The 27062-nt window shown below is 36.1% G+C and overlaps 2 protein-coding genes across 2 annotated transcripts in view; both read right to left on the bottom strand.

The window, feature by feature from the left end:
* LOC118276600 (uncharacterized) overlaps positions 1-27062 on the bottom strand; it is a 116003-nt gene that overhangs the window by 64385 nt on the left and 24556 nt on the right. The window lies entirely within an intron of this gene.
* On the bottom strand, positions 9402-11529 carry LOC118276601 (uncharacterized). The gene is made up of 2 exons (XM_035594949.2): positions 10927-11529; positions 9402-9877 (listed from the first exon to the last, which is right to left on the bottom strand). Exons 1-2 carry the CDS (start codon positions 11347-11349, stop codon positions 9416-9418), a joined length of 885 nt encoding a protein of 294 aa, XP_035450842.2. The 5' UTR covers positions 11350-11529; the 3' UTR covers positions 9402-9415.

Genomic DNA, 27062 nt, shown 5'->3' with positions numbered 1-27062 from the left:
CGCGCGCGTCCCGAATTACGCGGGATCCGTTGGTCGCGACACAGTGTATTTTTGGTAATTTCTGTACCATTAATTATTATCTTTCGACTGCTGCGTGAAACTGTTCACATTTCTAATTTCCAAACGTTTTATTGCGTTGCACAATTAATGCATGTTCCTAATCCGTGCAGCCAGGGAATGGAACAATCTGCCGGCTTCTATTTTTCCTGACAATACAACCCGGGTCTTTTCAAGGTCAGAGTGAATAGGTACTATCTAAGTCTGTGTGCTCCATCTTCGGTCACATCTTCGCTTCGCCGTCCTGGCAGTAAGCGGGTTGGTGGCCAAACGCAGACTTATCAACGCTAAAAAAAAGATGTATTTCGATACAAAATAATAAATTAACAGAAGGCCATAAACTGGCATCAATTTTTAATTGAATCAGACAACGTTCCATTGGCAATAGACTTAATTTGACGAATAAATGTGACATTTGTTGCAATGCTAAAAGATTCATAAAATTATACAGAACGCTAATTGATTTACGATAATTAGAATGAACTATTAATGAATGGCTTACTAAGAGCTATAAAATACTAGGGTTTTGGGCAATCAGTGCATTTCTAACGGAATAAACCGGACCGTAATGTAACCCGACACAAAAGCGCTAAAAACATGATACATAAATTATTATCAATTGTAAAAATATCTACATAATTTTTAGTTAACCAAGAAACAAAGAGAAATAAGGCCAAAGGCTTTCAGTACGATATCCTATGCATGTAAACAGAGTACAGAAAAAAAAAAACACTAATGGCTGACGTTTGGCGGGAAACTGATGCGCACATCACGGTTTCCCATAGCTTCAGGCAACTTGTGAATTACTTTTGCAAACTTTAGAAAGTCTACCAAAGGGCCCGCTCATTGCTTGGTTGGGCGTTTTAAATCTTTTACTTGTACAATAGTCAAAGCTGTTTCGAGCGGTTTTGTTTGGTAAAAAGTTTTCCTGGAGATAGGTAAACATGAAATTCTAACATTTATTTCTTAGTTGGCATTTATGATTTCTGAGTTAGGTGTGTAAAAGTTTAGTTACAAGGTTATTGAGCATACATATAATTTTAGAGAGGCTCTGTATGTAAGAAGCTTACACTAAGTTATTCTTATTGTTAGTGTGAAGATAGATTTGTAATATCTTTAGTACCTACCTATTCCTAACACCACTTTTACGTTTATTTTGAAAAGAAGTAATCCACATTAATATTTATAAAATAAATGCGAAAGTCACTCTGTCTGTCTGTTACTCAATCACGCCTAAACTACTGAACCAATTTGCATACCAAAACTACCTAATGCGGACGTAGACGCGGGTAAAAATAAGAATTCTAATAAATCTTCATTCATTTTCAGTTTTCAGTAAAAATATACAAGATAATAAAAATATCCTAAACCCCTGTCTATTGCATGGCGCCAAAACCGAACGCACCAATTATCGCTCGGACGCGTTAACAAAACTAATAAGAACGCAGTTATTGTCTATGGACGTACCGATTGTGACGTCAGCAGTCATGATGAGAAACGTTTTTCTTTGAAAGAAAATTAAATAGGAAAGAAAGTCGGATAGTCAATTTGTTAACTTAAATAGGTTTATACTTAAGTATATAATATCCATGCCAAATCATTCCTCACAGATCGACCAGGATCATCGTTATTACCTGTGAACAAACAAAGGACTAATTAAATAAAAATTAACCTATTAAACATTTTCATACATATGATATAAGACATAAAACACAGAGAAGGGCGGAAGGAGGGTACGACTACGATTAAAAATAAAAATGACATAAGACAATCTACTACTGCTAAAGTCAAAGCATTTTAATTAATCCTAAAGTAGGTACTTTTGGAACGTCAAATGTCAAATGAATTGTCCGTCAGTCTTCTTTAAATGCGTGTAAAACTATTACCTATACAACCTTATCATTCTCAAGCCTATGCAAGCACTGTCTACGTTCTAAACTAAAGATATTTGTCGTTGTAAGCGTACAAGCGCGGTAATTAGCAAGTTATCTCCGACTTGTACGGCATGTGGTAGAATGTTGCATTTTATTCTTTTGTACCAAGACGCGGAGACGTGAACATCTTCCGTTCTCTTTGTTTTTACATAACGTTTAATTAAAGCTACCGTTTACTTGGGATACTCTTTGTTGAAAAACAAACAAGGCTAACGCATTAGCCAGCCTTTTTTGTCCGTCTGGTATGGTCGGTATTTATTTGTAAGTAGCTGTTAATATATCCGCTATGGTTGGGTGCATATTTACCTACTGCATTTTAATTTAAGTTGATTGACTTACAACGCCGATATCAATCCAAAATCTTTTATGATTTAAGCCGGTAAATGAGCTGCAGGATTACCTGATGATAAGCCATCGCCACCACTCTTGGACAACCGAAACACCAGAGAGGCGTTACAAGTGCGTTGCCTTCCATTTGGGGTTAGGACTGTAAGCGGGTTGTGGGGAATCGGGGATTAGGCCTTCAGTAACCTCACTTACACATCAAAACACAACGCAAGCCTTGTTTCGCATGAGGCCTTGGTACGAGTATCACTCCGGTCGAGCCGGCCCATTCGTGCCGAAGCATGGCTCTCCCACATCTAATAAATTTTTGAAGAATCCTTAAACCTTAGATTAATTTTCAGGGCTATGCATTCGTCCTAACGAACATTTTAAGTTGCATTTTTTTCAAGGTATTAAACAGGCACTTTTAACTCCAAGTAAACACAGGATCATTATGGTAATGCACGATAAATTAACATATTCATAAGACTGTCAGTCTGTGTGTAGTGTGTACCACAACACCACAGCAACGGCAAGTGGTGCCCTTCCCACGCGAAATGACTTCATCGCTTATTTACGTATCTTAATTAATCATCTGAATGCAACTAAAAAATCACTGTCTTGTCGGCAAGTGACTACTCAGTATGAAGTCTCCTAACGAAATTTGACTCAAGCAAAGTTTAGCTGTTGTTTCGGGTCTGGGTGTCATGTGTATACTGTGAACTTATATTTTTGTAAACGCACCCACTACACAGTAGAAAATCTTAATGTGAAGCTAAGACTCTTCTAAACAACAAGTGTGAATTGTGAAGCCCGTAATAGTGTACTAGGTTTACCCGTTCATTTAGTAGGTCTGACATAACCTCCAAGGTCGATTGGAAGCTTGGATTTTCTCCTGTGTCGTGGGTGCGTTTACAAACATACAAATTCACATACTCATCACACCCAGACCTAAAACAACAATTTGTGGTCTGTGGATAACATAAAGAGTTGCTCTGCGCAGGAATCGGGCCCGCTACACATTGCGCAGCACCCGGTTGCCCAGCTACCACGAAAACTGTGCAGTCGACGGTAGCAGTAAGTCAAATTGAATGACTTCTCCCGCCGTAGGTGAAACCAGAAGAAGTATCAGACTGTTACTAACTAAAAACCACCCTGTTACTACTCCTGCTTCGAGCCGAAGCTCTTAGAACATTACTACCTATAGTGTACAGGAACTGGTGTTAAATAATTCTATCTTCAGTACTCAAATCTGTCGTAACAAATAAGCTATTGAACTGGCTATAAAACTATCACTTGTTTAAAACTTAAAATACCAAAGTAAAGTAAGAGGTAAGAGAAGAATTTGCAGCGTCATACAATCCGTCATAAATGTCAGATGTGCCGTGACCCGGATTCTTGTAGCCTAATGATGATGGCCGGCGAAATTATTATAAAAAATTAAGAGCATATTGGGTAACACCGAGCGAAATGTTTGTAAGTGTTGCCAAATTAAAGAATCTGTTTGATAGGTACGTTACATCCGGAATTATTGTAGATGTAGTTTTAGCTGCCTCGAGAAATAGAAACAATTAGAAAATTAACATTGGATATTCCGTTTAGATTTTTCAATACCTAATAATACGAAAAATGAAGAATCTAAGCTCCTAATCTGCCTACAAATCATTGATCACAGACAAATACAACGTCACGCCTTTAACCCCGAAGGGGTAGGCAGAGAGGCATATTGCGGCACGTAATGCCACTATACAATGTACACCCGCTTTTAACTATTTGTGTTAAGTCCCATGTACTAGAGAGTGAGCCTATTACCATATACTAGCCACAATTCCAGACTCCGTGCTACTACTGAGAATTTTTCGAAAAACCGAAAAAAATACCAGTAATACTTTGCGACCCGGGAATCGAACCCGAGACGGCAGTCGCACTTGCGTCCACTCGACCAACGAGGCAATCAGGCAGACAAACTACAAACGTCAAACTCGCTTTCAAACTTCGAACAAGAGTGAAATCTATTCCCTAGTTGTTCCCAGTGGACGAGTCAAGTCCCAGAGGCAAAGGACATCAGTATTCAGCCTACAATCTGCAATCGTAAGCCATAGGTTATGAATACTAAGTGCACATTATTAATGTATTACTGGCCGCGTGTAATTAATAAACATGCTTGTTTATTTTTAAATCTTCGAACGTATTGTTTACATATTATGTATTTATTTTTAAATCTTTTTAATTTTTTTTTTTTAAGTCTGTGGGAAAGTTTTGGCAAGGCTTTTTCTTTACCTAAAAAAATAATTCTAACTAACCAAACTAAAGTTTTTCTTTTAGATTATACTTCCGAGGACACAGGACACAGACTCTTTTTTTTTTGAGGGGGAAAATGATCCACTGACGTCTCCCGCCTTGGGTGAGGCGGTAGGGAACGTCAGACTGTTACTGACTAAAAACCACCCCGTTCCTTCTCCTGCTTTGAGCCGGAGCCCCGGTAACCTTTTACGTTATCCGCAGCCCCGGATCGGGCATCAGCCCTACTGGGACCCATCTGTGGTGGTCTGGCTGTTTGAAAAGACACAGTTTCTTTAACGGGCTTAAAAATAATACTATATACACCTTGGCGTTAGTGTATATTCTACATTAAATAATAATGTTTTCTTCCTACTTTAAGTGTCACAACAAATAAAAGATAATCTAAATAATTCTACAATTAATATGCTACAGTTGATCTGCTAATGGCACAGAAGTCTTGTGATGAATCACTACATATTATTAAACCTAACATATTAAAATACAATCATCTTGTAATTTTCCTAGAGAACGATTGTATTTTTTTTTTTCTAACAACCTTAGCGTCCGCCAATTAAGAAACAAAAGAAATATGTATCTATGCGAATTTTTGAATAAAGAACTTCCGCTATTTCATTTTGCTTCACATTGGCAGAACTTAATATTACCATTGTAGTTATAAAAAAAAAATAGGGTCATCTTGAGATATACTCGTAGAAATCAGAAGAAAATAATTTTAATATCTTTATTGAATATCCAGCTTAAAATACCATACAATAAGGTTGAAATTACAATAAATAAATAACAAATTAGCGTAGCTCGGATAGTGAATGAATAAATATTGATTCCATTATTAAAAATGTCTTTCAAAATATTGATTCCATTTTTTTAAAATGGCTTCCCATTTTCAAAGTAAATTCTTAAAATCCTTGGTTAGGCTCTATTCATTCCGTTTCACGATAAATTTGTAAGGACAAGCATAATAAAAAGACAACGAAACAAATGATTTTGTCACACGCAACCTGATGAAGCACTTCCTAAGTTCTACGATTCCATTCACGGATCACGTAATGCTATTGTTTGTTAGTAAAACTTCTATAAAATGGACATAATAGTACATTGTAAGTATAGTAAGGTTTAGACTAGACTGAAGTTACTTACTACATGTGATATTTTATTTCTGTGTAGTAAATAACCCATCTTAATCTGAAATTGATTGCGGCCATTAGGGAATACTTAGGTACCCCATTTCTACGTATAAAACGTACCTAGAAGTGTCTTCGTCTTCACACGACATTTCAAATCAATATATCTTCGAAAGTATTTGTTTCCGTAAGAAAATAAAAAATACGTGTCTAATATTTTAAAATAATCTACAAAACGGACATTAAAATAAAAATCAGTCATCGACCATTGTTATAGAATTGCAAAAATAAAACTGCAAAGTATTTTTATTGCAGTGTAAGGTAGGCCTAAGCCAATGGCATTAGTAGACATTGACAAATGGCACAAAACAGTCGTGAATGGGCGGGCAACACGCCATACGCCGTGTTGCCACGTAAAATGCTTCCAAAGTTGATTAGGATCAGGGTTGCCAAAATAAAAACAAATATTAAGGCAATGGAACTTCCGGACTTTAAAATAATGAGAGATTTATTCCCGCCTGAGGTGTGTAGTTTTTAGATGACGTACATTATGTACATAAAGGGGCAAGCATAATAACAAAACTAGTAATACTTTTCTGTCTATAGTTATTGAACTACTTAAAATCCATTAGTTTGTGAAGACAAGACTGTTATTATGTATAAGCCGATTGACGAGCAGATAGATTTCACCTGATGGTAGGCAATTACCAGCCGCCCATGGACAGTGGACGCCCAAAACACCAGAAGCGTAACAAATGCGTTGCCGGCCTTTTGGGGATTAGGAATTTAAGGGTTGTTGGGAATCGGGAATTGGTAAGATAGGGATGTAAGGGGCCTCCGGTAACCTTACTCACACAACGCAAACGTTAAGTTTCACGTAATCGGTTTAAAATAAAAATCTGTGAGGCCGTGGTTATCACTCCGGGCGAGCCGGCATTAGGAGACCAAATCGTGCCGAAGCATGGCTCTGTGGCTCAAATGTGGGCACTTATTACGTAGTCCCAATAGAAATATATACGAGTCAGTGAATAAAATGAGTTAGTACCAAGTTACCTATAGTATAGTATTTGTAAACTCTTTTATGTAACCTTTTTACGGCACCACCCTGTAGGTAACAAATGTTCATTCGAAAACCATAAACGTTCCGATTCCAACAGATCCATCGATTCATAGAACATTTGAATTTAGAATGAAATAGATAATTCTTGGAACAGCGGCCATTGTTGTTGGCACTGGCCACAATCTCATGGCTGTAGCAGTGATAGATAGTACCTACGCAAGATTGACATTTATTTTGTGGGTGATAAAGGTGATTTTTATGTGCATGTCGTGAAACTTAGGGTTTAGTTCATTATAAAAAATAGACAAACACATTTTTGCAATGCGTTCAAATGTCCATGTGATTATGTCATGGTTCCTTGGTTTAAGAAATAGACGTTTCTTATGTTGAGAGTGCAGGTTCGAAGCAATGAAAGTACCAAGATGACTTTTTCAGTTATATGTACTGTTTAAAATTATTTACACACCGCTGACAAACGGTGAAAAAAAAACATCGTGATGAACCTAAGTTTTATCATTTCTAATTATGATGGTAAGCATTCGCCGCCGCCCATGGACACTTGGGCGATACAAATGCGTTGCCTACCTTTTGGGAGTTAGGAATTTAAATTCCAAAAAAACAACGCTTATGGGTTGTTGGGGAATCGGGGATTGGAAAGGGTGAACAAACGCAAGCGTTGTTTCACGTCGGTTTTCTGTGAAGCCGTGGTATCACTCCGATCAAGCCCATTCGTGGTGAAGAATGACTCTCCCACACTAATATACCATACTTATTTCCTACAATTCGTTCTAGGAAATAATTTAAACATACATAATTTAATAAGTAATGTAATTATGTATAACGGTATGAATTATTTAAGCCCATTGGCCTTTATTATAGTTATTTCTTATTTCCGACATTTTTTGCTGACTTTAGCGTAATAATGATTGCACATAATAACTACAAATAGCTTCACATAGAGATATTAAGAACTAGTTTATCTTGGTCCGATTTTATATGATCTTTCCACACATTCAACGTCCAGTTTATACTGGTCATTCATAGGTTGACGTGTCCGGAGAGTCGGCGAGTAGAGTCGGCTGTTTCACTCAACATTGACAATGACATTTGTTGAGCTTTCAATCTTACTACTTCTGTAATAAAGTTGAAAATCTATTGTGTATTGAAAATCTAGTGGACCCCGCGTACTCCTTGGTAATTTTCTAACATAGGAATCTTCCCCTAACTATAACAAACCCAACAAAAAAAGAATTAGCGTTATTGATACAGTAGTTTTTGAGTTTCACGTTTAGCGACTAACTACTTTACTTTATTATTCACGTAAATTTATGGAGAAAGCTGTAATTACTAGTCTCGAGTCACAGAGGGACTCTTCATCATGAGCAGCGTGCAGCGACCAGTATAAACTGACCGTCCACTGTACGGAAAGATCATACAAAGCGAGACCATGATACACTGGTTTATTATAGCCACGTATACTATGTACAGTACCTAGTACCTATATACAACAATATGTAAATAATCAATACAAACGTTGAACAAACAAACACACAGACATTACAAAGTGATATTACGATGATTAATTTATGTAAATCAGGGACGCGTTTAGTATTTTAATTTACCTGCGCGTGGGCACCATTGTTGTATGTTTTGTTTCGTAAGCTTTTGTCTAGACAAGCAATGTAAGTGTAGAGATATTGATAGATCATCTTATTTATGTAGATGTCTAAAATCAAAGTCTGTAATATCTGTGTTTAAAATCACTGTAGACAGTTGAGGTCTCATCACATTTGTATGTCCAGAAGAATTTGAAAGAGTAACGATGGAGTTTCTTGCTCCTTCTTCTCCATTCGAAGCTACACTTTGGAACAAGCACCTAGCCTCACTGACGGACAATTCAATTAAATTTGACGTCTCAAAAGTGCCTTTAGGTTGAATTTAAATAAATACTTTGACTTTGAATGGAATGGAAAAGGTACAGGAATCAAACCCAAAGTGGTAGTGTGTTTTTTGAAACATGGTTATACATTATCCAATTTATGTGTAAGTTGTGTAACTATAAATAGACGTAAATTAGTTTGTAGCTAGGTAGTAGATTAATTAATATACTACAAGTGTGAGAGAGCCATGCTTCGGCACGAATGCGCCAGCGCGACCGGGGCGCGGGGTGAAATAATCAAAGCGTTATGTTTCACCGTATAAGTGAAATTACCGGAGGTTCAATTACCCCACTCAATCTCCCCCATCTTCGAATTACCAACCCTCAAATTCTAGTCAGGCCTGACCAACCCTCGAATCCTGATTTGGTCAGGCCTGACCAAATCAGGTAGGGGACCTGACCACGCCGGACCACTATTAATAAATTATGTCAGGCCAACAGTTCTACACATGTTACAATTTAGGAGGTCAGGCCTGACCAAATCAGGACAAATCTTGAGGCTGTTATTATTAAACGAAACGAGAGCGCGTACCAGTCAATCCTAGCGCTGCACGCACTCTCATCGCGTCTCGTTCGACGTAAAGCAAACTCGTCCTAAGGGTATTCTGTGCTAAGGGTAATGTTCGTTTGCTGCCTTATCCTATAAAAAAAAAACTACAAAACACACTTCAAATATTTATTGTTCATTAGTCTTAATCTTAATAGGAATAGCATTAGAACCATCTCTTATCGAATCAGGTATCACAGTCATAGAAGTACTAGATTTTGAAGGTAACGTGATAGTTTTGTAAGTCAAATTCAAATTGATACTAGAATTATAAGTAAGACGGTTCGTTCTAGCTAGAAACATGACATCGGATATCAATTTCTGTGCTATGTACTTTTGTTCTGTACTTATATTCCTCATTTGTACTTTAAGGTTGGTTGCGAAGGTGGCACAGTCATCTTCTTCAGTCTGTGGTATGGAGAGCGGTTGGGCGAAGATTTTAGGGCTGTCTGGTTCTGGTTCTTTCCTCTTGATTATGATTGGTTTAGGAATTTTCCGCTTTTTCTGCGGTGGTGGTGATGGCGGTGAATATTTCTGATTGCATTCCTCTTCTTCTTCTTCTTCGCCTTCTGAAGATTCTTCTAAATGCTCCTGTAATTTAATGATAAGATATATTTTTTTATGGACATAGTAAAATTTTGAAATGTATAAAAAGTTTATCTATTTCAAAAAAATATAATACAACATAACAGTATAACACATTGAACGCCATGGCGGTCACCTGTGACCGACATTAGCAGAGGATTTGCCTTCAACAGTTTTCTATTGGCAGTCAAAGACTTAATAGTGATCATAATAGCCCTAATTCCACCGGTAGCTTGGACCATGCTCCTGTTACTGGTCGGCTCTTATTTCTATATTTTTTAACTTAAACTCTTTCAGATTGTCAGGAAGTTAACTTAGTAAGTTCTACATACTTGGTAAATTCTACATTTATGTTGAGCTTTGCAGTTGCAATGTTTCTGCATTGTTCTCACATATATATACAATTATTGATTGGAAAAATGTATCAGAGAAATTGTAAACATATAATATGTTAAAAGTAAAGAAACTAATCCTGCTTAAAAATATGTATGGGAAGGTACAAACAAAATAAAATTTAAAACAGTTGGTTATCCACATACCTAAACAAAACTTTTATGGGTAAATCTAAATTACCCAAACTCATTGTATCTTACAAATATAGTTAACTAATTTCATAGTGAGACAAAAATAAAAATTCTAAACTTGTTTGTTTACGTTACATAGGTACAACTGAGTCAATTCAATAATATAAACACGAGATAACAAGCGATAACAATCCTTTAAATTGACATAAGGACGCTGTCAAATATGAATGGTTTAATTTAATTTCATTCATTCGTTCATTCGCAAGCTGTCATTTTATGCTCAACTTCGCATGTTTGTTTACATGGAACGCTAACTTATTTACACTCAAACTTTGACACAACACATTCTTTTAAGAAATAAAGGCTAAATTCGCGTAATTTTAGTAACATTACATCACAAACTTTGACATTTTGTTTGTGGTGTTTTTAGTGGTATTATTCTAACCCTAAAATTAGAAATATTGAGAATCAAAAGCAATAGGATTAGATAGGTGACATATAAATTATAAATCTGTAATAATTGGGACTTACTATCAGCATAGTTTGTGATTCATCATCATTATCATTGTCATTTTCGTAAGACGTGAACGACATTGAAGAATTCCTATGATCATCTGTATAATGGCTATTGCCAATATTGCCAAGAAACTCTTTCAACGGCTTATAATACCACAAAGAAGGAGTGTAGATCTCGTCGTCTCCTTCTTGTATACTCCGTATGACTTTCCTCTCTTCTCTTCTGTACGCAGTCCTGAAGCAATCAATCTTCTTTTTCAATAATGCCATACTTGCAGTCTCATCGACTTCTCGCATTTTAGCCAGTAAGGCCTCGTAGGCTTGTTGCCTCTCATACTTATGGAGGTAAGCAGGGTCTTTGGGGTTCCATAGGCATGTAAAACTTCTGTATAGTTGAAGAAACTCTGACCAAAACTCGCGGGAATGCACGGTAGCCATCGCGTTTGTAATAACGGTACGCGCAACTAAATCGGGCGTCTGATGCCGACTAGAACATGTCGGTTGGCAAGCCGGCCAACACAACACGGACTAGCGGGGTTGGGTGAGGGGTTCGCGGGGAAAGACAACGCTTCGTAACCGTGTGCGAGTAGGACAACAAATCGGTCGGTCGGCTTGCAGGTCGGATGATATCGCGTCATGTCGGTTACTTATCGGTTGAAATGACGTGGTGGTTACGTTGGTTGTTCTTGTTTGTTAGTAAGCAATGAATAGCCGACCTTCCGATTTTTTATATCAAGTCGTACATACAATTCTATAAAACTATTACTACTAAACTAAACTACGGTAAAAATCAAGATTAACTTCTAAATAAAAATTATTACATTATTATAAAAATCAATACAGGTACCTAATTCAATTCCAAATAATATAATTTTAACACTTTTTGTATGAACCACGTAAGAACACAGTCCTACCATGCCTGTCCTACCTACCATGTCCTTTCATGGTAGGTATAGTTACTTACCTATAGTTTATCTGTGGGAGTGTAATCTCCCGCCAACGCGATAACGATAAAGAATTGAGGGCAAGATGCACATTACACAGTTACACTGCACACAATAATTAAGATGACTAAAAATAAATAATAATATCTTAATTTAATAGAACTACGTCTCGTCAATCCAAAATCTTTGGATTGAAATTAATTTTAAAACCTATTTGGATCGGAAAAGATCGGTTTATTTTCGTCCTAAAGTTCTACCCATTTGATCCGGAGCTGCGGACTACCTAGCGGGTTTACCGGGTCTTCGGCTCAAAAAGCAGGAGTAAAAACGGGGTGGTTTTTAGTCAGTAAGAGTCTGACACTCCCTCTCGCCTCGCCCAAGGCGGAAGAAAAAGGCAACGTTTCTTCATAAGGAAAAATCTAATTGCTTTCTTTATTTGATGTAGTTTTAATATCTAAGGTGTCTAAGAATGAATACTTCGCACACAACCAAACGATCTTTGATTTACCTAACCTACTTTACGGAGAAGTTGGACGCAAAAAACTAACGTGCGTGTGTATTATTTACAGATTATTTAACCCATAATCATATGACCTGATAACCCAAAAATAGTTTTGAGAAATTGCTATTTTCATTATTTGCAAGTCATCAATCATTTCTCTTTGAAGTATAAGTACATTAATGTGCCATTTATTAAAAAGTAATTATGGCAAAAAAAGCTATAAAGAAAAAATCTTTCGATGTAATTCCGATTTGACGTCGAAAGGTTCCGTACTAAAAAATAATTTTAATTTTAATCAGGTCAATAACACGATTTTTTAGATCACGGTTTTATATTTCTATGGTGACCACCGTGTGGTTGGCACCATAGAAATATAAAAAACAACATCACACACAACTTCTTTCATATATCTATGGTTGGCACGGTAGCTGGGCAACTGGCTGCCGCGATCCACAAATTGTTGTTTCGAGTCTGTGTCATGTGTATGCGAAATTGTAAGTTTGTAAACGTACCGACGTCACCCGGAGCTGCAGAAAACGTAAAAGGATACCGGGTCTCCGGCTCATAGCAGAATGGGGTTGTTTTTAGTCAGCAAGAGTCTGACACTCTCGCCTCACCCAAGGCGAGAGAAAACATTGGACGATTTTCCCCCCTCAAAAAAAGCATACTTAGTCTATGACATAATCTGTGTCATAGTATTCAGTGACCTAGGTACATTTCGATCACTTTTTTTACTTTTATGACTATAATGAGAACTTAGTATGTAGGAGACAATATTTTTCAGAATAAATGCCTACCGTGTCTACGTGCCTACATCACGATCAAACTATAAATAATAAATGCAATATAACTATAAGTAGTTATTAAAAGTCACGATTACTCTCGTGTCTTAAACACCACACGAGTTGCTAGAAAATGTATTTTCTGTTTTAATTGCATAGCTGAGATATGTAATTAGAGACCGACAAATAAACGATATAGTCCGTGATCGTACATATTTATTTTCTACCCGACAATTATTTCCACGATTTAAAAATGTCGTCTAGTATCTATAGAACAAGATTAAACACTTTACAAACAGGTAGGTACGTCGTAATACGGTAGTTTCCTACAAGTCAAATTCAATACTTTTATCGAAATGTCAAAAACGTTACTTTTCTATGAATTTTGTAGGAGATCGCAACTTATGACGTCATATTTTTTTATTGCTTCAAATAGCATAACTATTTACTTCTCTAAAATTAGCCATAAAAATTTAATAAATAGGTATATCGTCAAATTAATAAATGAAAGAACGTTTATTTTGGGATATTTTATCACATTAAAATGTCAAAATAATTTATTTTTGACATAGAAAACTAACCAATTCAGCTTCACATTGACATAGACAATTAGTTTCTGTTCACATGTTCACAGATGAATGAAACGATAGCAATTAAGACAAAGCCATAGCAATTACGAGACAATGCTATAAACGTACGTAATCGGACTGTTCATCGATTCACATCAAGTATTGCCATTGAACTTGAGTGAAAGTTATTGTTAAAGATGACCATATTTTATGGGCTTCTCATTACCTACGTTTTTTATATCGAATGAAAGTGCTCTGCCGAATAATGACACGTCTCCCGATTGTCATTGCCATAAAAGAAATTGTCTACAAATATGGAGTCGATCGTCACCGTCAGTGTCGTTACGACATCTGTCATTGAACTTGAATTTGGAATGCGTTCAAAATTAAAATGTCGTCATATCATTTCGGATGACATTCCGAATGAATCATAACCGTGCTACGGAATAAATTTTAAATTGATTAAGGTGAAAGGTTTAAGTAATTTATATTAAAGTTTTCTTTAATGAAGCAATTCTATAAAGTTACTTCAGCGGTAACATTTTTATGTTGCTACAAATTGACAACAATAAAATAAATTACGTTCCACGAAATTTATTACGTAACTTGTCCCTCACATTTTTAATTGTGAATTATTTATTATTAAATATTTTACTTCTTTATAACAAAAATAAAATCAATGGAGAAAAAAAAATCAAACCATTCATATTTAAAAAATGGAGCGTTCGAAAATGGCGGGCGGGTTGCGTCACATAACAGAGAGAAAGTGAGAAGTACAAAACGAAATTAAATGGAATTGATGCGTCTAATATGGGCTCATTGTGCACTCGAGAGGCGATTAGGCTTTTTGTCCGGCATAATGGCCGTGACTCTTGTAAGTGATCGAACTGACGTACTTATGTGATTAAATAAAACACCGAAAGAACTTTCTTTACACGTGTGAGTTGGGAATAAAATTGTATCCCATTAAAGATACACGATTGGATAATGGATTTGTAACTTGTAAGCCGTTTTGTCCATCTGATCGGAGGTAGAGAAATTGTCGTTAAAATGACAATGGAGATATGTGAATATAATTTACAACTTTATTTATTTTGATTTGAATGTTGTAAAGAAAAATTGAGTTTTAGTCGTAAAAACAACTCTTTAGTACGCAAACGCGTAGGGAGCTAGAAATGCTATAGGGTAAGTAAGCCCTAAGCAATTGGGATCAACGATTAAACAAATGGGCAAATAACATTTTCATACTTAAGCAATTCAGAAAGATGTCGTAACAGGTATTAAATTCTGATCCGGAGCTGGCTGCCTAGCGTGTTTACCAGGGCTCCGGCTCGAAAAGCAGGAGCAGGAACGAGGTAGCTTTTAGTCAGAAAAGTCTGACACTCCCTCTCACCTCACCCAAGGCAACAGAAGTCATTGGATAATTTTCTCCTCTCAAAAAAAAATACAGATCTTAAATAACAATTTGCAATGTGTAAAAACTTCAATAAACACCATTACTGCTTACTTACCAAACACAGGTTTTGAACCGCTATCAGTCAAGCCGTGGACATCAGTACACACTGGTACCTGACTTGTTAGACGGGATGCCATGCACGCGGAAACAGGTACAGGGTCGTTTCCCCACAACCTTGAGACAAGATGTGCTAAGGACGGAGCCTTTTGTAAACAATACTTGCTTCTTGTGTGAATAAATCGATTATGTATATCTAAGTTAATCACTACATTGTATAAAAAATGTCGCTTTACCTCTCCTTATTTCCCTTTGTATGTTTAAGTCTTTAAAACTACGCAACGGATTTTGATGCGATTTTTTTTAATAGATAGAGTGCCATGCCACCCATGCAAAGCTGTGGCGGAACGCTAGTACCTAATAAAATAACTAACCAATCAGTTCTCGAAGATTTTTAGAAAAATATCTCAGTATTAACAGATTTTGCATACAATAAAATTGTAGATTTAAATTGAATTTCTAGTCAAATATACAAGGGGAAACAAAACGCTTTCTTCAATAAAACTTATATTCCCGACTAACAAGATTCTTAGAAACGCTCCCCACGCTAACCCACGTTGGAAAAGAGGGAACTAATCAATTGAATTACATTTTAATCATCACAGAGAACTGGCTTTCGTTCATTTAAAGTTTTTAGTTCTCGATAAAGAACTGATATCATCAGTCGGAAGACATTCATTGTAGGACAAAGGGATCCCTCTTGTTTGTGATCCTCCATGTCAAACAACAACTCGCCACTTGCATCTACCGATCCGAAGTAATCAATAATTTATTTTCTTTATAAAACGTTGGTAACTAGGATTTTCTCCCATGTCGTGGTTGCGTTTACAGACATACAAGTTCACATGCACATGACACCCAGACTCGAAACAACAATTAATCGAACCCGCTACACGTTGCACGGCAGCCAGTTGCCCAGCCACCGCACCAACCGTGAAGTCAAGTTATTATCTTTCAATATTTTTTATAACATCACAAATTACAGTCATTTTAAAACAGACACAGTCAGCTTATAAGAATCATAGTACAAGTATGACTACAAGCGTCTAAAATTATCTTTAATTAATAGTTTTAACGTATCGACAGGAAAACCTTGAATTGCAAGACGATTTGTAAACACTCTTAACCAATGATTAAGCTGTTTTTCTTTGAATTAATGTGTGTTTAATATAAGATCAGACAACAATTTATTAAGTTTACGTTTTATTTTGACAAGTCAATGACCGGAGATCGGATTATTATCGACGACGACATTCATACATTTGTACTGAACATCATAATTTGCTGTTATTAATAAACTAGCGACACGCCCCAGCTTCGCATGGGTGCAATGGTATATTATGCATGTATCATACATATAAATATTCTTCTTGAATCACTCTATCTATTAAAAAAACCGCATTAAAATTAATTGCGTAGTTTTAAAGATTTAAGCATACAAAGAGACATAGGGACAGAGAAAGCGATTTTGTTTTATACTATGTAGTGATGCACAACGAAAACTACTGCACCTATCTCTAAATAGGTATTTATCAATATTGTCACCAGACTTTACTTGAATTATGAAATGAACAAGAATATCCTAAAATTAAACAAATAATTTTGTCATTTCAGCAATAGACAAGAACTTGTAGTAACACCACAGCACTGAAGACATTTCAAGACAGTATTTGAGCTCTAGATCTATTTTCATCCGAGATAGCTATCGTATCCAATAATCGTGACATCGACGTTTCCTTTCTAGCTCTTTGAAGCTCGTATACTCGTATCATATTGTCACGCCAATGTACCTGTCTATATATATATATCCCACCCAAAACATAAATGTGAAAGGCTGCCAAGTTCGATAATATTGGAATGCTTCGCCTATAAAAGAAGTGAGATCTAAATAAGTACCAAGTTCCATACACAGACCTCAGTTAAAAATGATATAACAAGTTGGCAAGTTTTCACACACTTTGTTATAAACCTACTAAACGCAATGAGTCAAGTATATAATTTTCTATTAAAACTTGCCAAGTTATATCATTTTTAACTGAGGTCTGTGTATGGAACTTGGTACTTATTTAGATCTCACTTCTTTTATAGGCGAAGCATTCCAATATTATCGAACTTGGCAGCCTTTCACATTTATGTTTTGGGTGGGATTTCATTTATTTTTGTAAGGTTTTTTTTCTTTTTTTCTTATTTTACTTTACTTTGACTAAATACAAACCTTCGTAACGAATTTTAGGTCGGTACGACCATTGGAAGATATAGATTTTTTTTTGTTTTAGTTCCTTAGGGGTATGAATTTACACCTTCATTATTTTTAAAACCGACTCACACTTGGCCATTTTCAGATTTTTTCCTTTACCTTGACCTAAAGACCTACCTCCATGCCAAATTTCAAGTCAATACGACTATTGGAAGTGGTCTAGGTTTTTGATGAGTGAGTGAGTCAGTCAGTGAGTGTATAGTAAAAATAGCGATTTTCTGACGTCAATATCTCAAGACCTACAATAGGTACATTAATGAAATTTTGTATTTTAGATAAGTAAGTAGATCTCGACAGATACTAGAAATTTCATATGCGTAGATAAAATAGATTTTGAGTTATAGGTGGGTCGAACTTGGCCCGAAATGGTTCGTGTAATATAACCCACGGCCGGTGTGTCGCTTTTTTTGCTCGAACTTGGCGGACACACTGCCGTGTGTCTAAATGCATCAGTCACTTCCACATGTAAGAAAGAAATTCTCGTTCATCGAACCATCAAAGTCTAGACAATAATAATTGACTTTGACGAATTGTCAGCATAATAGAAAGCTCAGACTAGACGTTATATGTAAGTATTCTAAACTTTGAGTATATGGAAAGAGTAACATTTTATTCAGGTATTAAATTACAAGGTACAACTACTAGGTGGCGCTAGAACAGTAAAACCCCTGCGATTTTAATAACTTGGGTACTTTGTTTACTATCAACTGTAGTTACACTATTGTATGTTAGTTTAGAAATACTTCATGTATTATGTTATGGAGAAAATGTGTGTGAAAATCCATGTGAAAAATAAAATTATTTTGATTTTACTTTGCTATTCTACATATTTGATACAGTTGAAACGGAATTTCTTTATACACAAGAAACTTGACGAGCTATAACATAAGTTCTTTTTTAACAACCTATAGTACTACGATTTTCTACTGTTTCAAGGCTTAAAAACACTTTCACAAACAAATCACAGCCAGAATTACATAAGAATGTGTGTATCAAAGTATCAAATAATTGTTTCTATCGATGAAAGAACATTTCGCGGCGGCAAGTAAAGTCATTCAATCCGAGTTACTGTGGGCGGACCGGCACGGCTTGTCCTACAGGGCGTAGTAAGCAACAGACACTCTCAGTAAGTTCTTTACGATTTTGTTCGTTGAAAGCGCGTTTATGGCGACAAGCGAGCGACACATGTTGTACTTGTACGCTTCACGTCATTTGTAAAGCTGTAATCTTCATATTTTATTTTGTCAGATTTATGTATGAACAACTTCAGTTTAAGAGTTTTATGTCTACAGGTTTGTTTAGCTATGTTAAGATTGGTTGGTCAGTTTTGACAGTTCTGTGACTTCATGCGTTGAAGTGAGTTTTAAATGTACAGTCTGTACAGTAAATATGATATGCAGGTAAGAAAATAAAGATGTCAATCAGTGTAGAGATACTATTGCTACCTTGCTAGGTAGCTCTTCATCTTTGTTTTCGTAGAAGCACACCAAATAACTGTGCAGACTGTTTTACAGGTATTATAATATTATATAGTTACGTTATGGAGACGATGGTATTTTTGTGTTATGCTATTAGTAATTTTGGATGTTATAAACAGATCTGTAGCTTCTGACTATGACCTCCAAACTGATTTCCTAGCCAAGAGCCGATACTTTATCCAAACCAGGCACATGTCAAATCTTTAGCAATCATTGTCAGTCAACCAACGAGAAAGTCGATATTAATATGATTATTCGATTAAAATCTCAATACAAGTTATTTTATTATTATTATGTAAAATGCATTACAAAAATAACATAAAAATAAAAAAGTTGCAAGCTGCAGTCACACACACTTTAAATGAAAGACTACTTTCCATGTGATCAGTGAGTTGTTTTGCATTCGGATCACGTGATACATCGACTGAGAGAAAGGCCTAATGTAGTAGTACTCAGCTTTTTCTTGGCTTAAGAAACACTTTTGTAATTTTAAATATAGGGATCACTCTGTTAATCTTGTCTCGAGCATGCACTGTTGCACACACTATACAAATACACAGTTGACATTTTCATTATTTTTAAAACTCCTCCGCAATTTCTACACGACAAAATCCCATAATCAGTCTCAAATCACTTCAAAAATGCGTGTTTAATTCTTATTGAACCAGTCGGGTAAAATAAATTAATTGATCTGGCATTGAAATCATTGTCTGTTTAGCAAGAAAAACTACGTTGTTGCTGTTTTTAATTTTCCTAAACTATTACTAAGTTAGTTTTATTTTGTACATAGTTAAACTTCTGTTCAACGCCTGTAATGTGGCGTCTATGCTACGTTTTTCACCGGCACCTACTGGTGCCCGTTATACCTACTTGTGTCAAAGCATTTCTACACCGCGCGCGCTTGTGTTGCTCTCAATATAAGTCGGTACAAGTTCCAGCATAAATCACAAAATGGAATCAACACGGATTAAATGTTGCCAACACGTTTTCTTACGCACCGACGTACCTACGACTTGGCGCCATTATTTGTAGTGGACGCGCGAAGGTTCGGAGAAAAGAGGTTTTATTTTTTTATAAACTCTTCACTGTAAAGTTTTTATGTGATTATTCTTTACCTCTACCGTGAGTTTGAAGCAATTTAAAGTATTTATTTGTCGATAGTCGATTTTACAACGCCTCTACCGGTCAAATGTGGAACTAAAATTTGCCTTACAAATTTACGTCATCGCTAGCGACTATCGACAAATACTATTGCTTCAAACTCATGGTAGAGGTACTGTTCTATTCTATTCTAATCTTTCGAGTTTGCAGACAGAATAGGAAAATCTTTTTACTTTAAATAGAGATCGTAGGTGAAATCGCTGGCCAAAAGCCATACCATAAAGTTTGATAGAGGTTGAAAGGCTTTTTCTATTAGACTTTAACCTTTCGTTGTTTATAGCACCTAAAACACTTTATAGGAAACTAGGGAATTTATTGGCCTACTGCCGTTTACATCTAGCCATTATTCTTGAAAAGTTAATTGAAAAATCTGCCTAAGTATGAAATAACTTTAACATTTTAACCCAATCCGCTTGGTAATGTGTTAAGTTATAAATATAAATAAAGTACTTATCTAATAATTTACTACAGATACTAAACAATTACAGGAGGTCAAATGTGTGTATAACATTTTACTAGGTATTTCCTCGTATTTAAGTGTGTAAAGCAGTGGTTAAAATGCACCTAAAAGCGCGACAATTTCGAAAGTATTTGTTCCTGTGACAAAATAAAAAATACGTGTAGACTAAAACATTAGTTTTAAAATTATCTACAAGACGGACTATAAAATAAAAATTAGTCATCTACCCTATTGTCATAGTTAACTGATTAATTGGATATCATGTTTTAAAGTCCTATATCCAAGTTGAACAAGGGAAATCAGCGCCTTACATAACTGGACATCACCATCACTCGCCCATGGAGGCGTGGGTTGTTGTAAAAACCAGTTCAATCCACGGGTTCTGTTTAATCACAATCTTGTTACTGTCATCATTAAAACTGATCAATTAGGTCATTATAGTGATAGTCGTGGTATTAAGCTTGTATCAAACTATTTTTTTATTGGAATTTTATTCTATGTTTATATTAAAGAGAATGAAGCTAAACTAGGTACCGTGCCTACTTACGTTTAAACTATTGGACTATTCATTTAAAGTTTTTTTTTATGGAATAACAAGCTGTCGGTTCACCTGATGGTAAGCTATCAGCGCCGCCCATAGAGCACCAAAGGAGTCACAGGTGCGTTGCCGGTCTTTATCTTATTGCAGTTCATTTTAGTTTATGTTTCTTTGAGTCACAACTCGACTTCCGAAAATGCTTAGTGTAATTCCTCCACATGCGGTAAAGTAATTTTCTTATTATTGGCGTTTTCATTTTAAATGGCAATGCAAATCGTACCTCGGTTGCATTTCCTTAAATTAATACCAATTGAAATGCGATCACTATTTAAACATAATCTGTCAAAATTATGACAGTTACCTATTTTATTTTTTTAGCTGGCAACCCTATTTAAAATGCTCGACAGCAGAAAGCCGGTCACAAAGACGCGGAAGCATAATATGTCGCTTGCAGCAGTTGCAGTACAATGGCAACACTTTTGTGTAGACTGTATGGGTAACACGATAGTACGCTGTTTGGTTACTTTTTCAACTATTGTCTCTTGTTTTTTAGTAAAATAATAAGTCTGGTTGTGGTTAGTTATCAGAGCAACGAATTTAAATTCAATAAAAATATACACATTGAATTAAAACGTTATGCTTTTTATCCCCGAAATGGTAGGCAAAGGTGTACATTACGGCACGTAATGCCACTGTACAAAGTACACCCATTTTTCACCATTTGTGTTTTAAGTCCCATGTAATAGGGGATGAGCCTATTGCCATATACTGGGCAGAATTTCAGATTCGATACTCCTATTGAGAAATTTTCGAAAAACCGAAAATCCCCGAGACCCCTAGCCGCCGCATTTGCGACCACTTAACCAAAGCCTACCACCCGAGGCAGACAATAATAAATAATTCAAAAAAAAACATACCCGCCCAATTGAGAACCACCTGTTTTAGGAAGTCGGTTAAAGTTTATCGGATTTGTTCACCTTAAAAGAGTTACCGAAGCTCCAGCTCGAAGTAGAAGTAGGAACAGGGTGGTTTTTAGTCTGGCCTTATACCCTCCTCTCGTCCCACCCAGAGCAGGAGGACTCATTTAATGATGATCTTCTCCCCTCCAAAATAGGCGCAGTTTTCTCAAATCACTTATCAACTAATTAAATCAACCCCCACCAACGCAGATTGATCAGTAGACTGACAGGCAGCCAAAATAACCAGCTGGTAATCACGACACAACAGTAAACAGTTGCAGGGAGCCAGTTTGACACACAATTTCACCAGTGACATTCAAGTGAAGGTAAAAGTTTATAAAAACTGATTAAACTCGTTTATTGGTGAACGACATTACTTGTGTACAACGAGTATGTCATACATATAGTTAGTGTTTTGACTGTATTTTTACATTAAATGTGGTTTGTTTTTTACTATGAGTGGAAGATCTAGTGTCCTTCAGATCTCAGAGACCTCTGTAGGTAAGGTTTACAGTGACTTGTTTTACGGTATAAGCCGGTAAACGAGCAGACGGATCACCTGATGGTAAGCAATCACCCGAAACACCAGAGGCGTTACAGGTGCGTTACCGGCCTTTTGGGGGTTAGGAATTTAAGGGTTGTTGGAGAATCAGGGATTGGAAAGATTGGGAAACCCACTTGTAACGCCTCTGGTGTTTCAAGTGTCCATGGGCGGAGGCGATGGCTTACCATCAGGTGATCCGTCTGCTCGTTTACCGGCTTATTCCATAAAAAAAACATTTTAATAAAATGAATACCAAAACAAAATGGCGTTAAATATTCCAATATCTACTCAACAAGACCCAATTCCAAGAGTATAGTTGCAACATCGTTCACTGAGTTTGCGTTACTCATCCTTGTGTGCATGTACTTATCATTATCACGTTATCAGACCGCTCTGGTAATTACCTGCGAACAAGAAAAACAAAGAATTAATGCCATGATTATAGACACACTCATTTTTGTGGCGGAGTTTTAGTTACAGATTTTAGCTGGACGAAATTAATAATGATGATAGTTCTGCAAAGGTAAGCGTCCACAGGCCCACATCGTACGCATCGCACGCATCGTACGCATTCCGTATGACGTCATCAGTACGCATCGCATGTAGGCATTGCCGATGATGCGGTCCGTACGATGCGGATCAGTGGACGCAGTTGTATGAGTTTCTATACAAGACAAACTAAAATCCGTTGCGTGCAGTGCGTGCGATGCGTACGATGCGGGCCTGTGGACGTGTACCTCGAGGCGGTAATTTCTTCTGGTTAATCCTGTCAGTAGTAGTAATTGTAAGTAAGTAAAATAATTGACGTTTTGAAAGACGTAATAGGTACGTAATCAAGACCTGACCAAAACCAAACCTGATTGAAAAAAGAGTAATCTATGCAGTTTCTTGCTCGTTCTTCTCCATAGGAATCTACACTTTGGAAAATGAAATAAAAAGTGTTTGAAGTCAGTGTGAACTGACTACACACAGAAACTTCAGGCATTTTCTCGAAGAAAATTATAAAGATTTTCGCACGTTTTTGCGTATTTGTAGAAATTAGTTAGAACATCGAAGATTTGCTCTAAAGCTAAATTATAGAAGATTGTTTTAAATCAATACCTACACATAATTATCTTACTGCATAGTATTATAAAGCATTTCCCTTCAGATCGATGCAGAGTCCTTCATAGTAGTACCTAAAGCAAATATCAATATTTGATCGATTACTCATACAATGACGTCAGTGTTGTAACACGTACACGAGCAATACCTCCACTATCTATGTTTAATCTAACCATAAATTAAACTAATAAACAATAAATAACCTCTACTAACTGGCATTGACAATAGGCTTGTTTCCTATTGGTCAAATTTAATCAAAGTCAAGTTCAATACTTTTTTCGAACCGTCAAAAACAATATTGTCATCAAATTTTTACATCAAATAACAGATTTATTTTTAGAAAAAATCAAAAATTAAGTAAAATTGAACTTTTATCTATGAATGAAAGTGCGATTATTTTTTAATATTTTATTCTATTGAAAAGTCAAAATAAATTATGTTTGTCTGAGGAAACTACTAATTGATGGTAGGATGACAGTTATTTGAACCCTGACTGACTTTACATCAATTTTCATAAAATGTTCCCCCTTTACACCCTAAGGAACCTACATGTCGAATTTCAGCTGTCAATTATTCAATAAAAAGTAACGTATGTAAGACTATCCAGGATTATCCATAACTTTTTACCCGACTGCCAAGGAAGGGTTATGTTTTTCGCGCGTATCTTGTATGTATGAGCCTAATATTCTTTATTACCTCATTTCTTCGAAACGGCTTGATGGATTTCGACAATCAGGGCATCGTTGGATTCGTCTTAATTACCCAAGTGTTTTTAGATATGTGACGTAAAACAAAAACCAACATGGCGGCCGTGAGGCGCCCTAGATAGAAGTAAAAAAAAAAAATTTTTTTTATTTGCTACAATATGGGTATCAAATTAAAGAGCTCATCATGAGGATTCCAAAATGGTATATCACTGACATATAGAAAAAATACTATGTGCAATTAGGTTCTTTATTATCCAAACTAAATACTCGTATAGGTACTACGCGACGCGATTGACTAGCGGTTTCTGAACTGTCGTTTCGTGTCGCGGGTGAAATCTTGAGAAACACATAGCCGTATTATAACTAACTAAAAAGTGTTAAATAAAAATAAATAAATTAAAAAAATTAAAATACCCGACTGCATAAAAAACACTTTAAATAAAAACTGAAAAGTAAAAAACAAGCTTAGTCTAAAAGTGTAGATAGCAATGCTATTACCACAAAATTAAATAATTTCATAATCAATACACAAAAAATAATAATCTTATGCGAAACATAATTGAGTGCAACTGTCGGGACCCATATTGAATGATTTTAGTCTAGTTTATTTAATGGGTCCCGACTGTTACACTCAATTATGTTTCGCATAAGATTATTATTTTTTGTGTATTGATTATGAAATTATTTAATTTTGTGGTAATAGCATTGCTATCTACACTTTTAGACTAACGCTTGTTTTTTACTTTTCAGTTTTTATTTAAAGTGTTTTTTATGCAGTCGGGTATTTTAATTTTTTTAATTTTTTATTTATTTAATGAAATAGGGAGGAAAAAAGAAAAGAGGAATTTTAAATGCGTTTTAAGATACTGTTGTTTAAAGATCACACTAATATTATAAATGTGAAAGCTTGTTTATTTGGATGTTTGTCCGTCAATCACGCTAAAACTACTGATCGGATTTTGATGAAATTTGGTACACAGACAGGGTATGAGCTGACTTAGGTAGGATAGGCTGTTTACCCCACGGGAACGCAAAGGAAGCCGCTAGCAGCCGCTAACACCTTACAATTTGTTAAATTCTTGTTACTAACCAGATATTAACAAAAGAGTTAAGTTAATATACGAAATTGTTTTATTTGTGAACAGAGTGCAGTGAACAGTGATTGTTCGATTCGTTGTAAACTCTCGCCCTTGACATAAAACATTGCATTGTTGTCACAGTCCGCCTTACATAACGAACGACTGTAAACTGTAGGTATAACTGTTATGTAGTATTTACACATATAACATAACATTATGCCTTGATAAAAAGGAGTTGTAATAGTGTAACAGCTACTTTTCACCAATTATGTTATGTTATGAATGTAAATAATAGTGGTTGAGTCTACCACATACAGAGCGCAATTCTAGACGCCATATGTATGATGTCAGTAACTGACGTACCTATATATTTTGCAAAAACCAAACAACCCCCAATACCAATGGGCCTGAGTGCCTGACAAATCAAGATGCTAGCTTCTTGTTTGTCGGCATTCGGGTAATTCATCACCTCGTCCCACATGTCTTCGGCCCATTTAGGACGACTTGTAGAAAATCTAAATAAATATTATTTTCATTCTGCAACTCGTTTCACGTTACTTTCAAATTGAATCAAATATTTGTATGAAATTTGGGTACAGAAATAGATTTTAGTCTGGAATAACATATTTGGAATATCATTTATCCCGTAGAAAAAAGGTACGCGAAGCTGCTGGGAGAAGCTAATATGTTTATATTTACACAGCCTTGTCTAATACGTATTTAGTAGACAAAACTATGTCGTCTAATGGTTTGTCAAAGCACGGAGCTATGCAAACATGGCGTCGCGCGCTTAGTTCTACTGTTCTACTGTCACGCTGTTATGCATATCTGTAAGCCTCGTGTATTTTGTCGGAGATACAGCACGCACCGGTGACTAATCTATACGTTTGTTATGTTCTAATTACATTATAATAGTAGCTATTTAGTTAGATTTATTTATGGTATAAGCTGGTAAATGATCACCTGATGGTAAGCAATCGCCGCTGCATATGGACACCCGAAACACAAGAGGCGCTAAAAGGGCGTTGTCTGCCCTTTAGGGGTCAGGAACTCAAGGGTCGTTGAGGAATCGGGGATTGGGAAGATTGGGAAGTGGATAATCGGGTAACCTCACACACACAACGAAACCGTTGTTTCACGTCGGTTTTCTATGAAGTCGTGGTATTACTCCATTCGAGCCGGCCGATTCATGCCGAAGCATGGCTCTTCCACTCTTGAATATAAAATGAACTTTTCTCTCTGATATTTCCCTCTAATCTCAACACACAGGTGTGGCTGTGAATGGCACAAAATTAGGTCCATACTAAACTACGCAAGGAAATGAGCCTAACCAGTAATTTCCTTTTCCATTGTGAACAAGATCATACGCTAAAAATAAAAGAAGCTGTCTGGCGTAAAAATTGTTATAGACCTAATTTTATCACCTATAACTTTCGTTTGACATATTAAATTAATTATTATGTTATCGGCTTACTCACAAGTCGAGTTCCTCATCAAACGACATCTTTATTTTTTTGCTTTCATAAGTCTGCGTTTGGCCACCAACCTTCGCCG

This window comes from Spodoptera frugiperda, chromosome 17 (assembly GCF_023101765.2).
Source record: "Spodoptera frugiperda isolate SF20-4 chromosome 17, AGI-APGP_CSIRO_Sfru_2.0, whole genome shotgun sequence".
Lineage (NCBI taxonomy): Eukaryota > Metazoa > Arthropoda > Insecta > Lepidoptera > Noctuidae > Spodoptera > Spodoptera frugiperda.
This window is presented reverse-complemented; position numbering and strand designations above follow the sequence as displayed.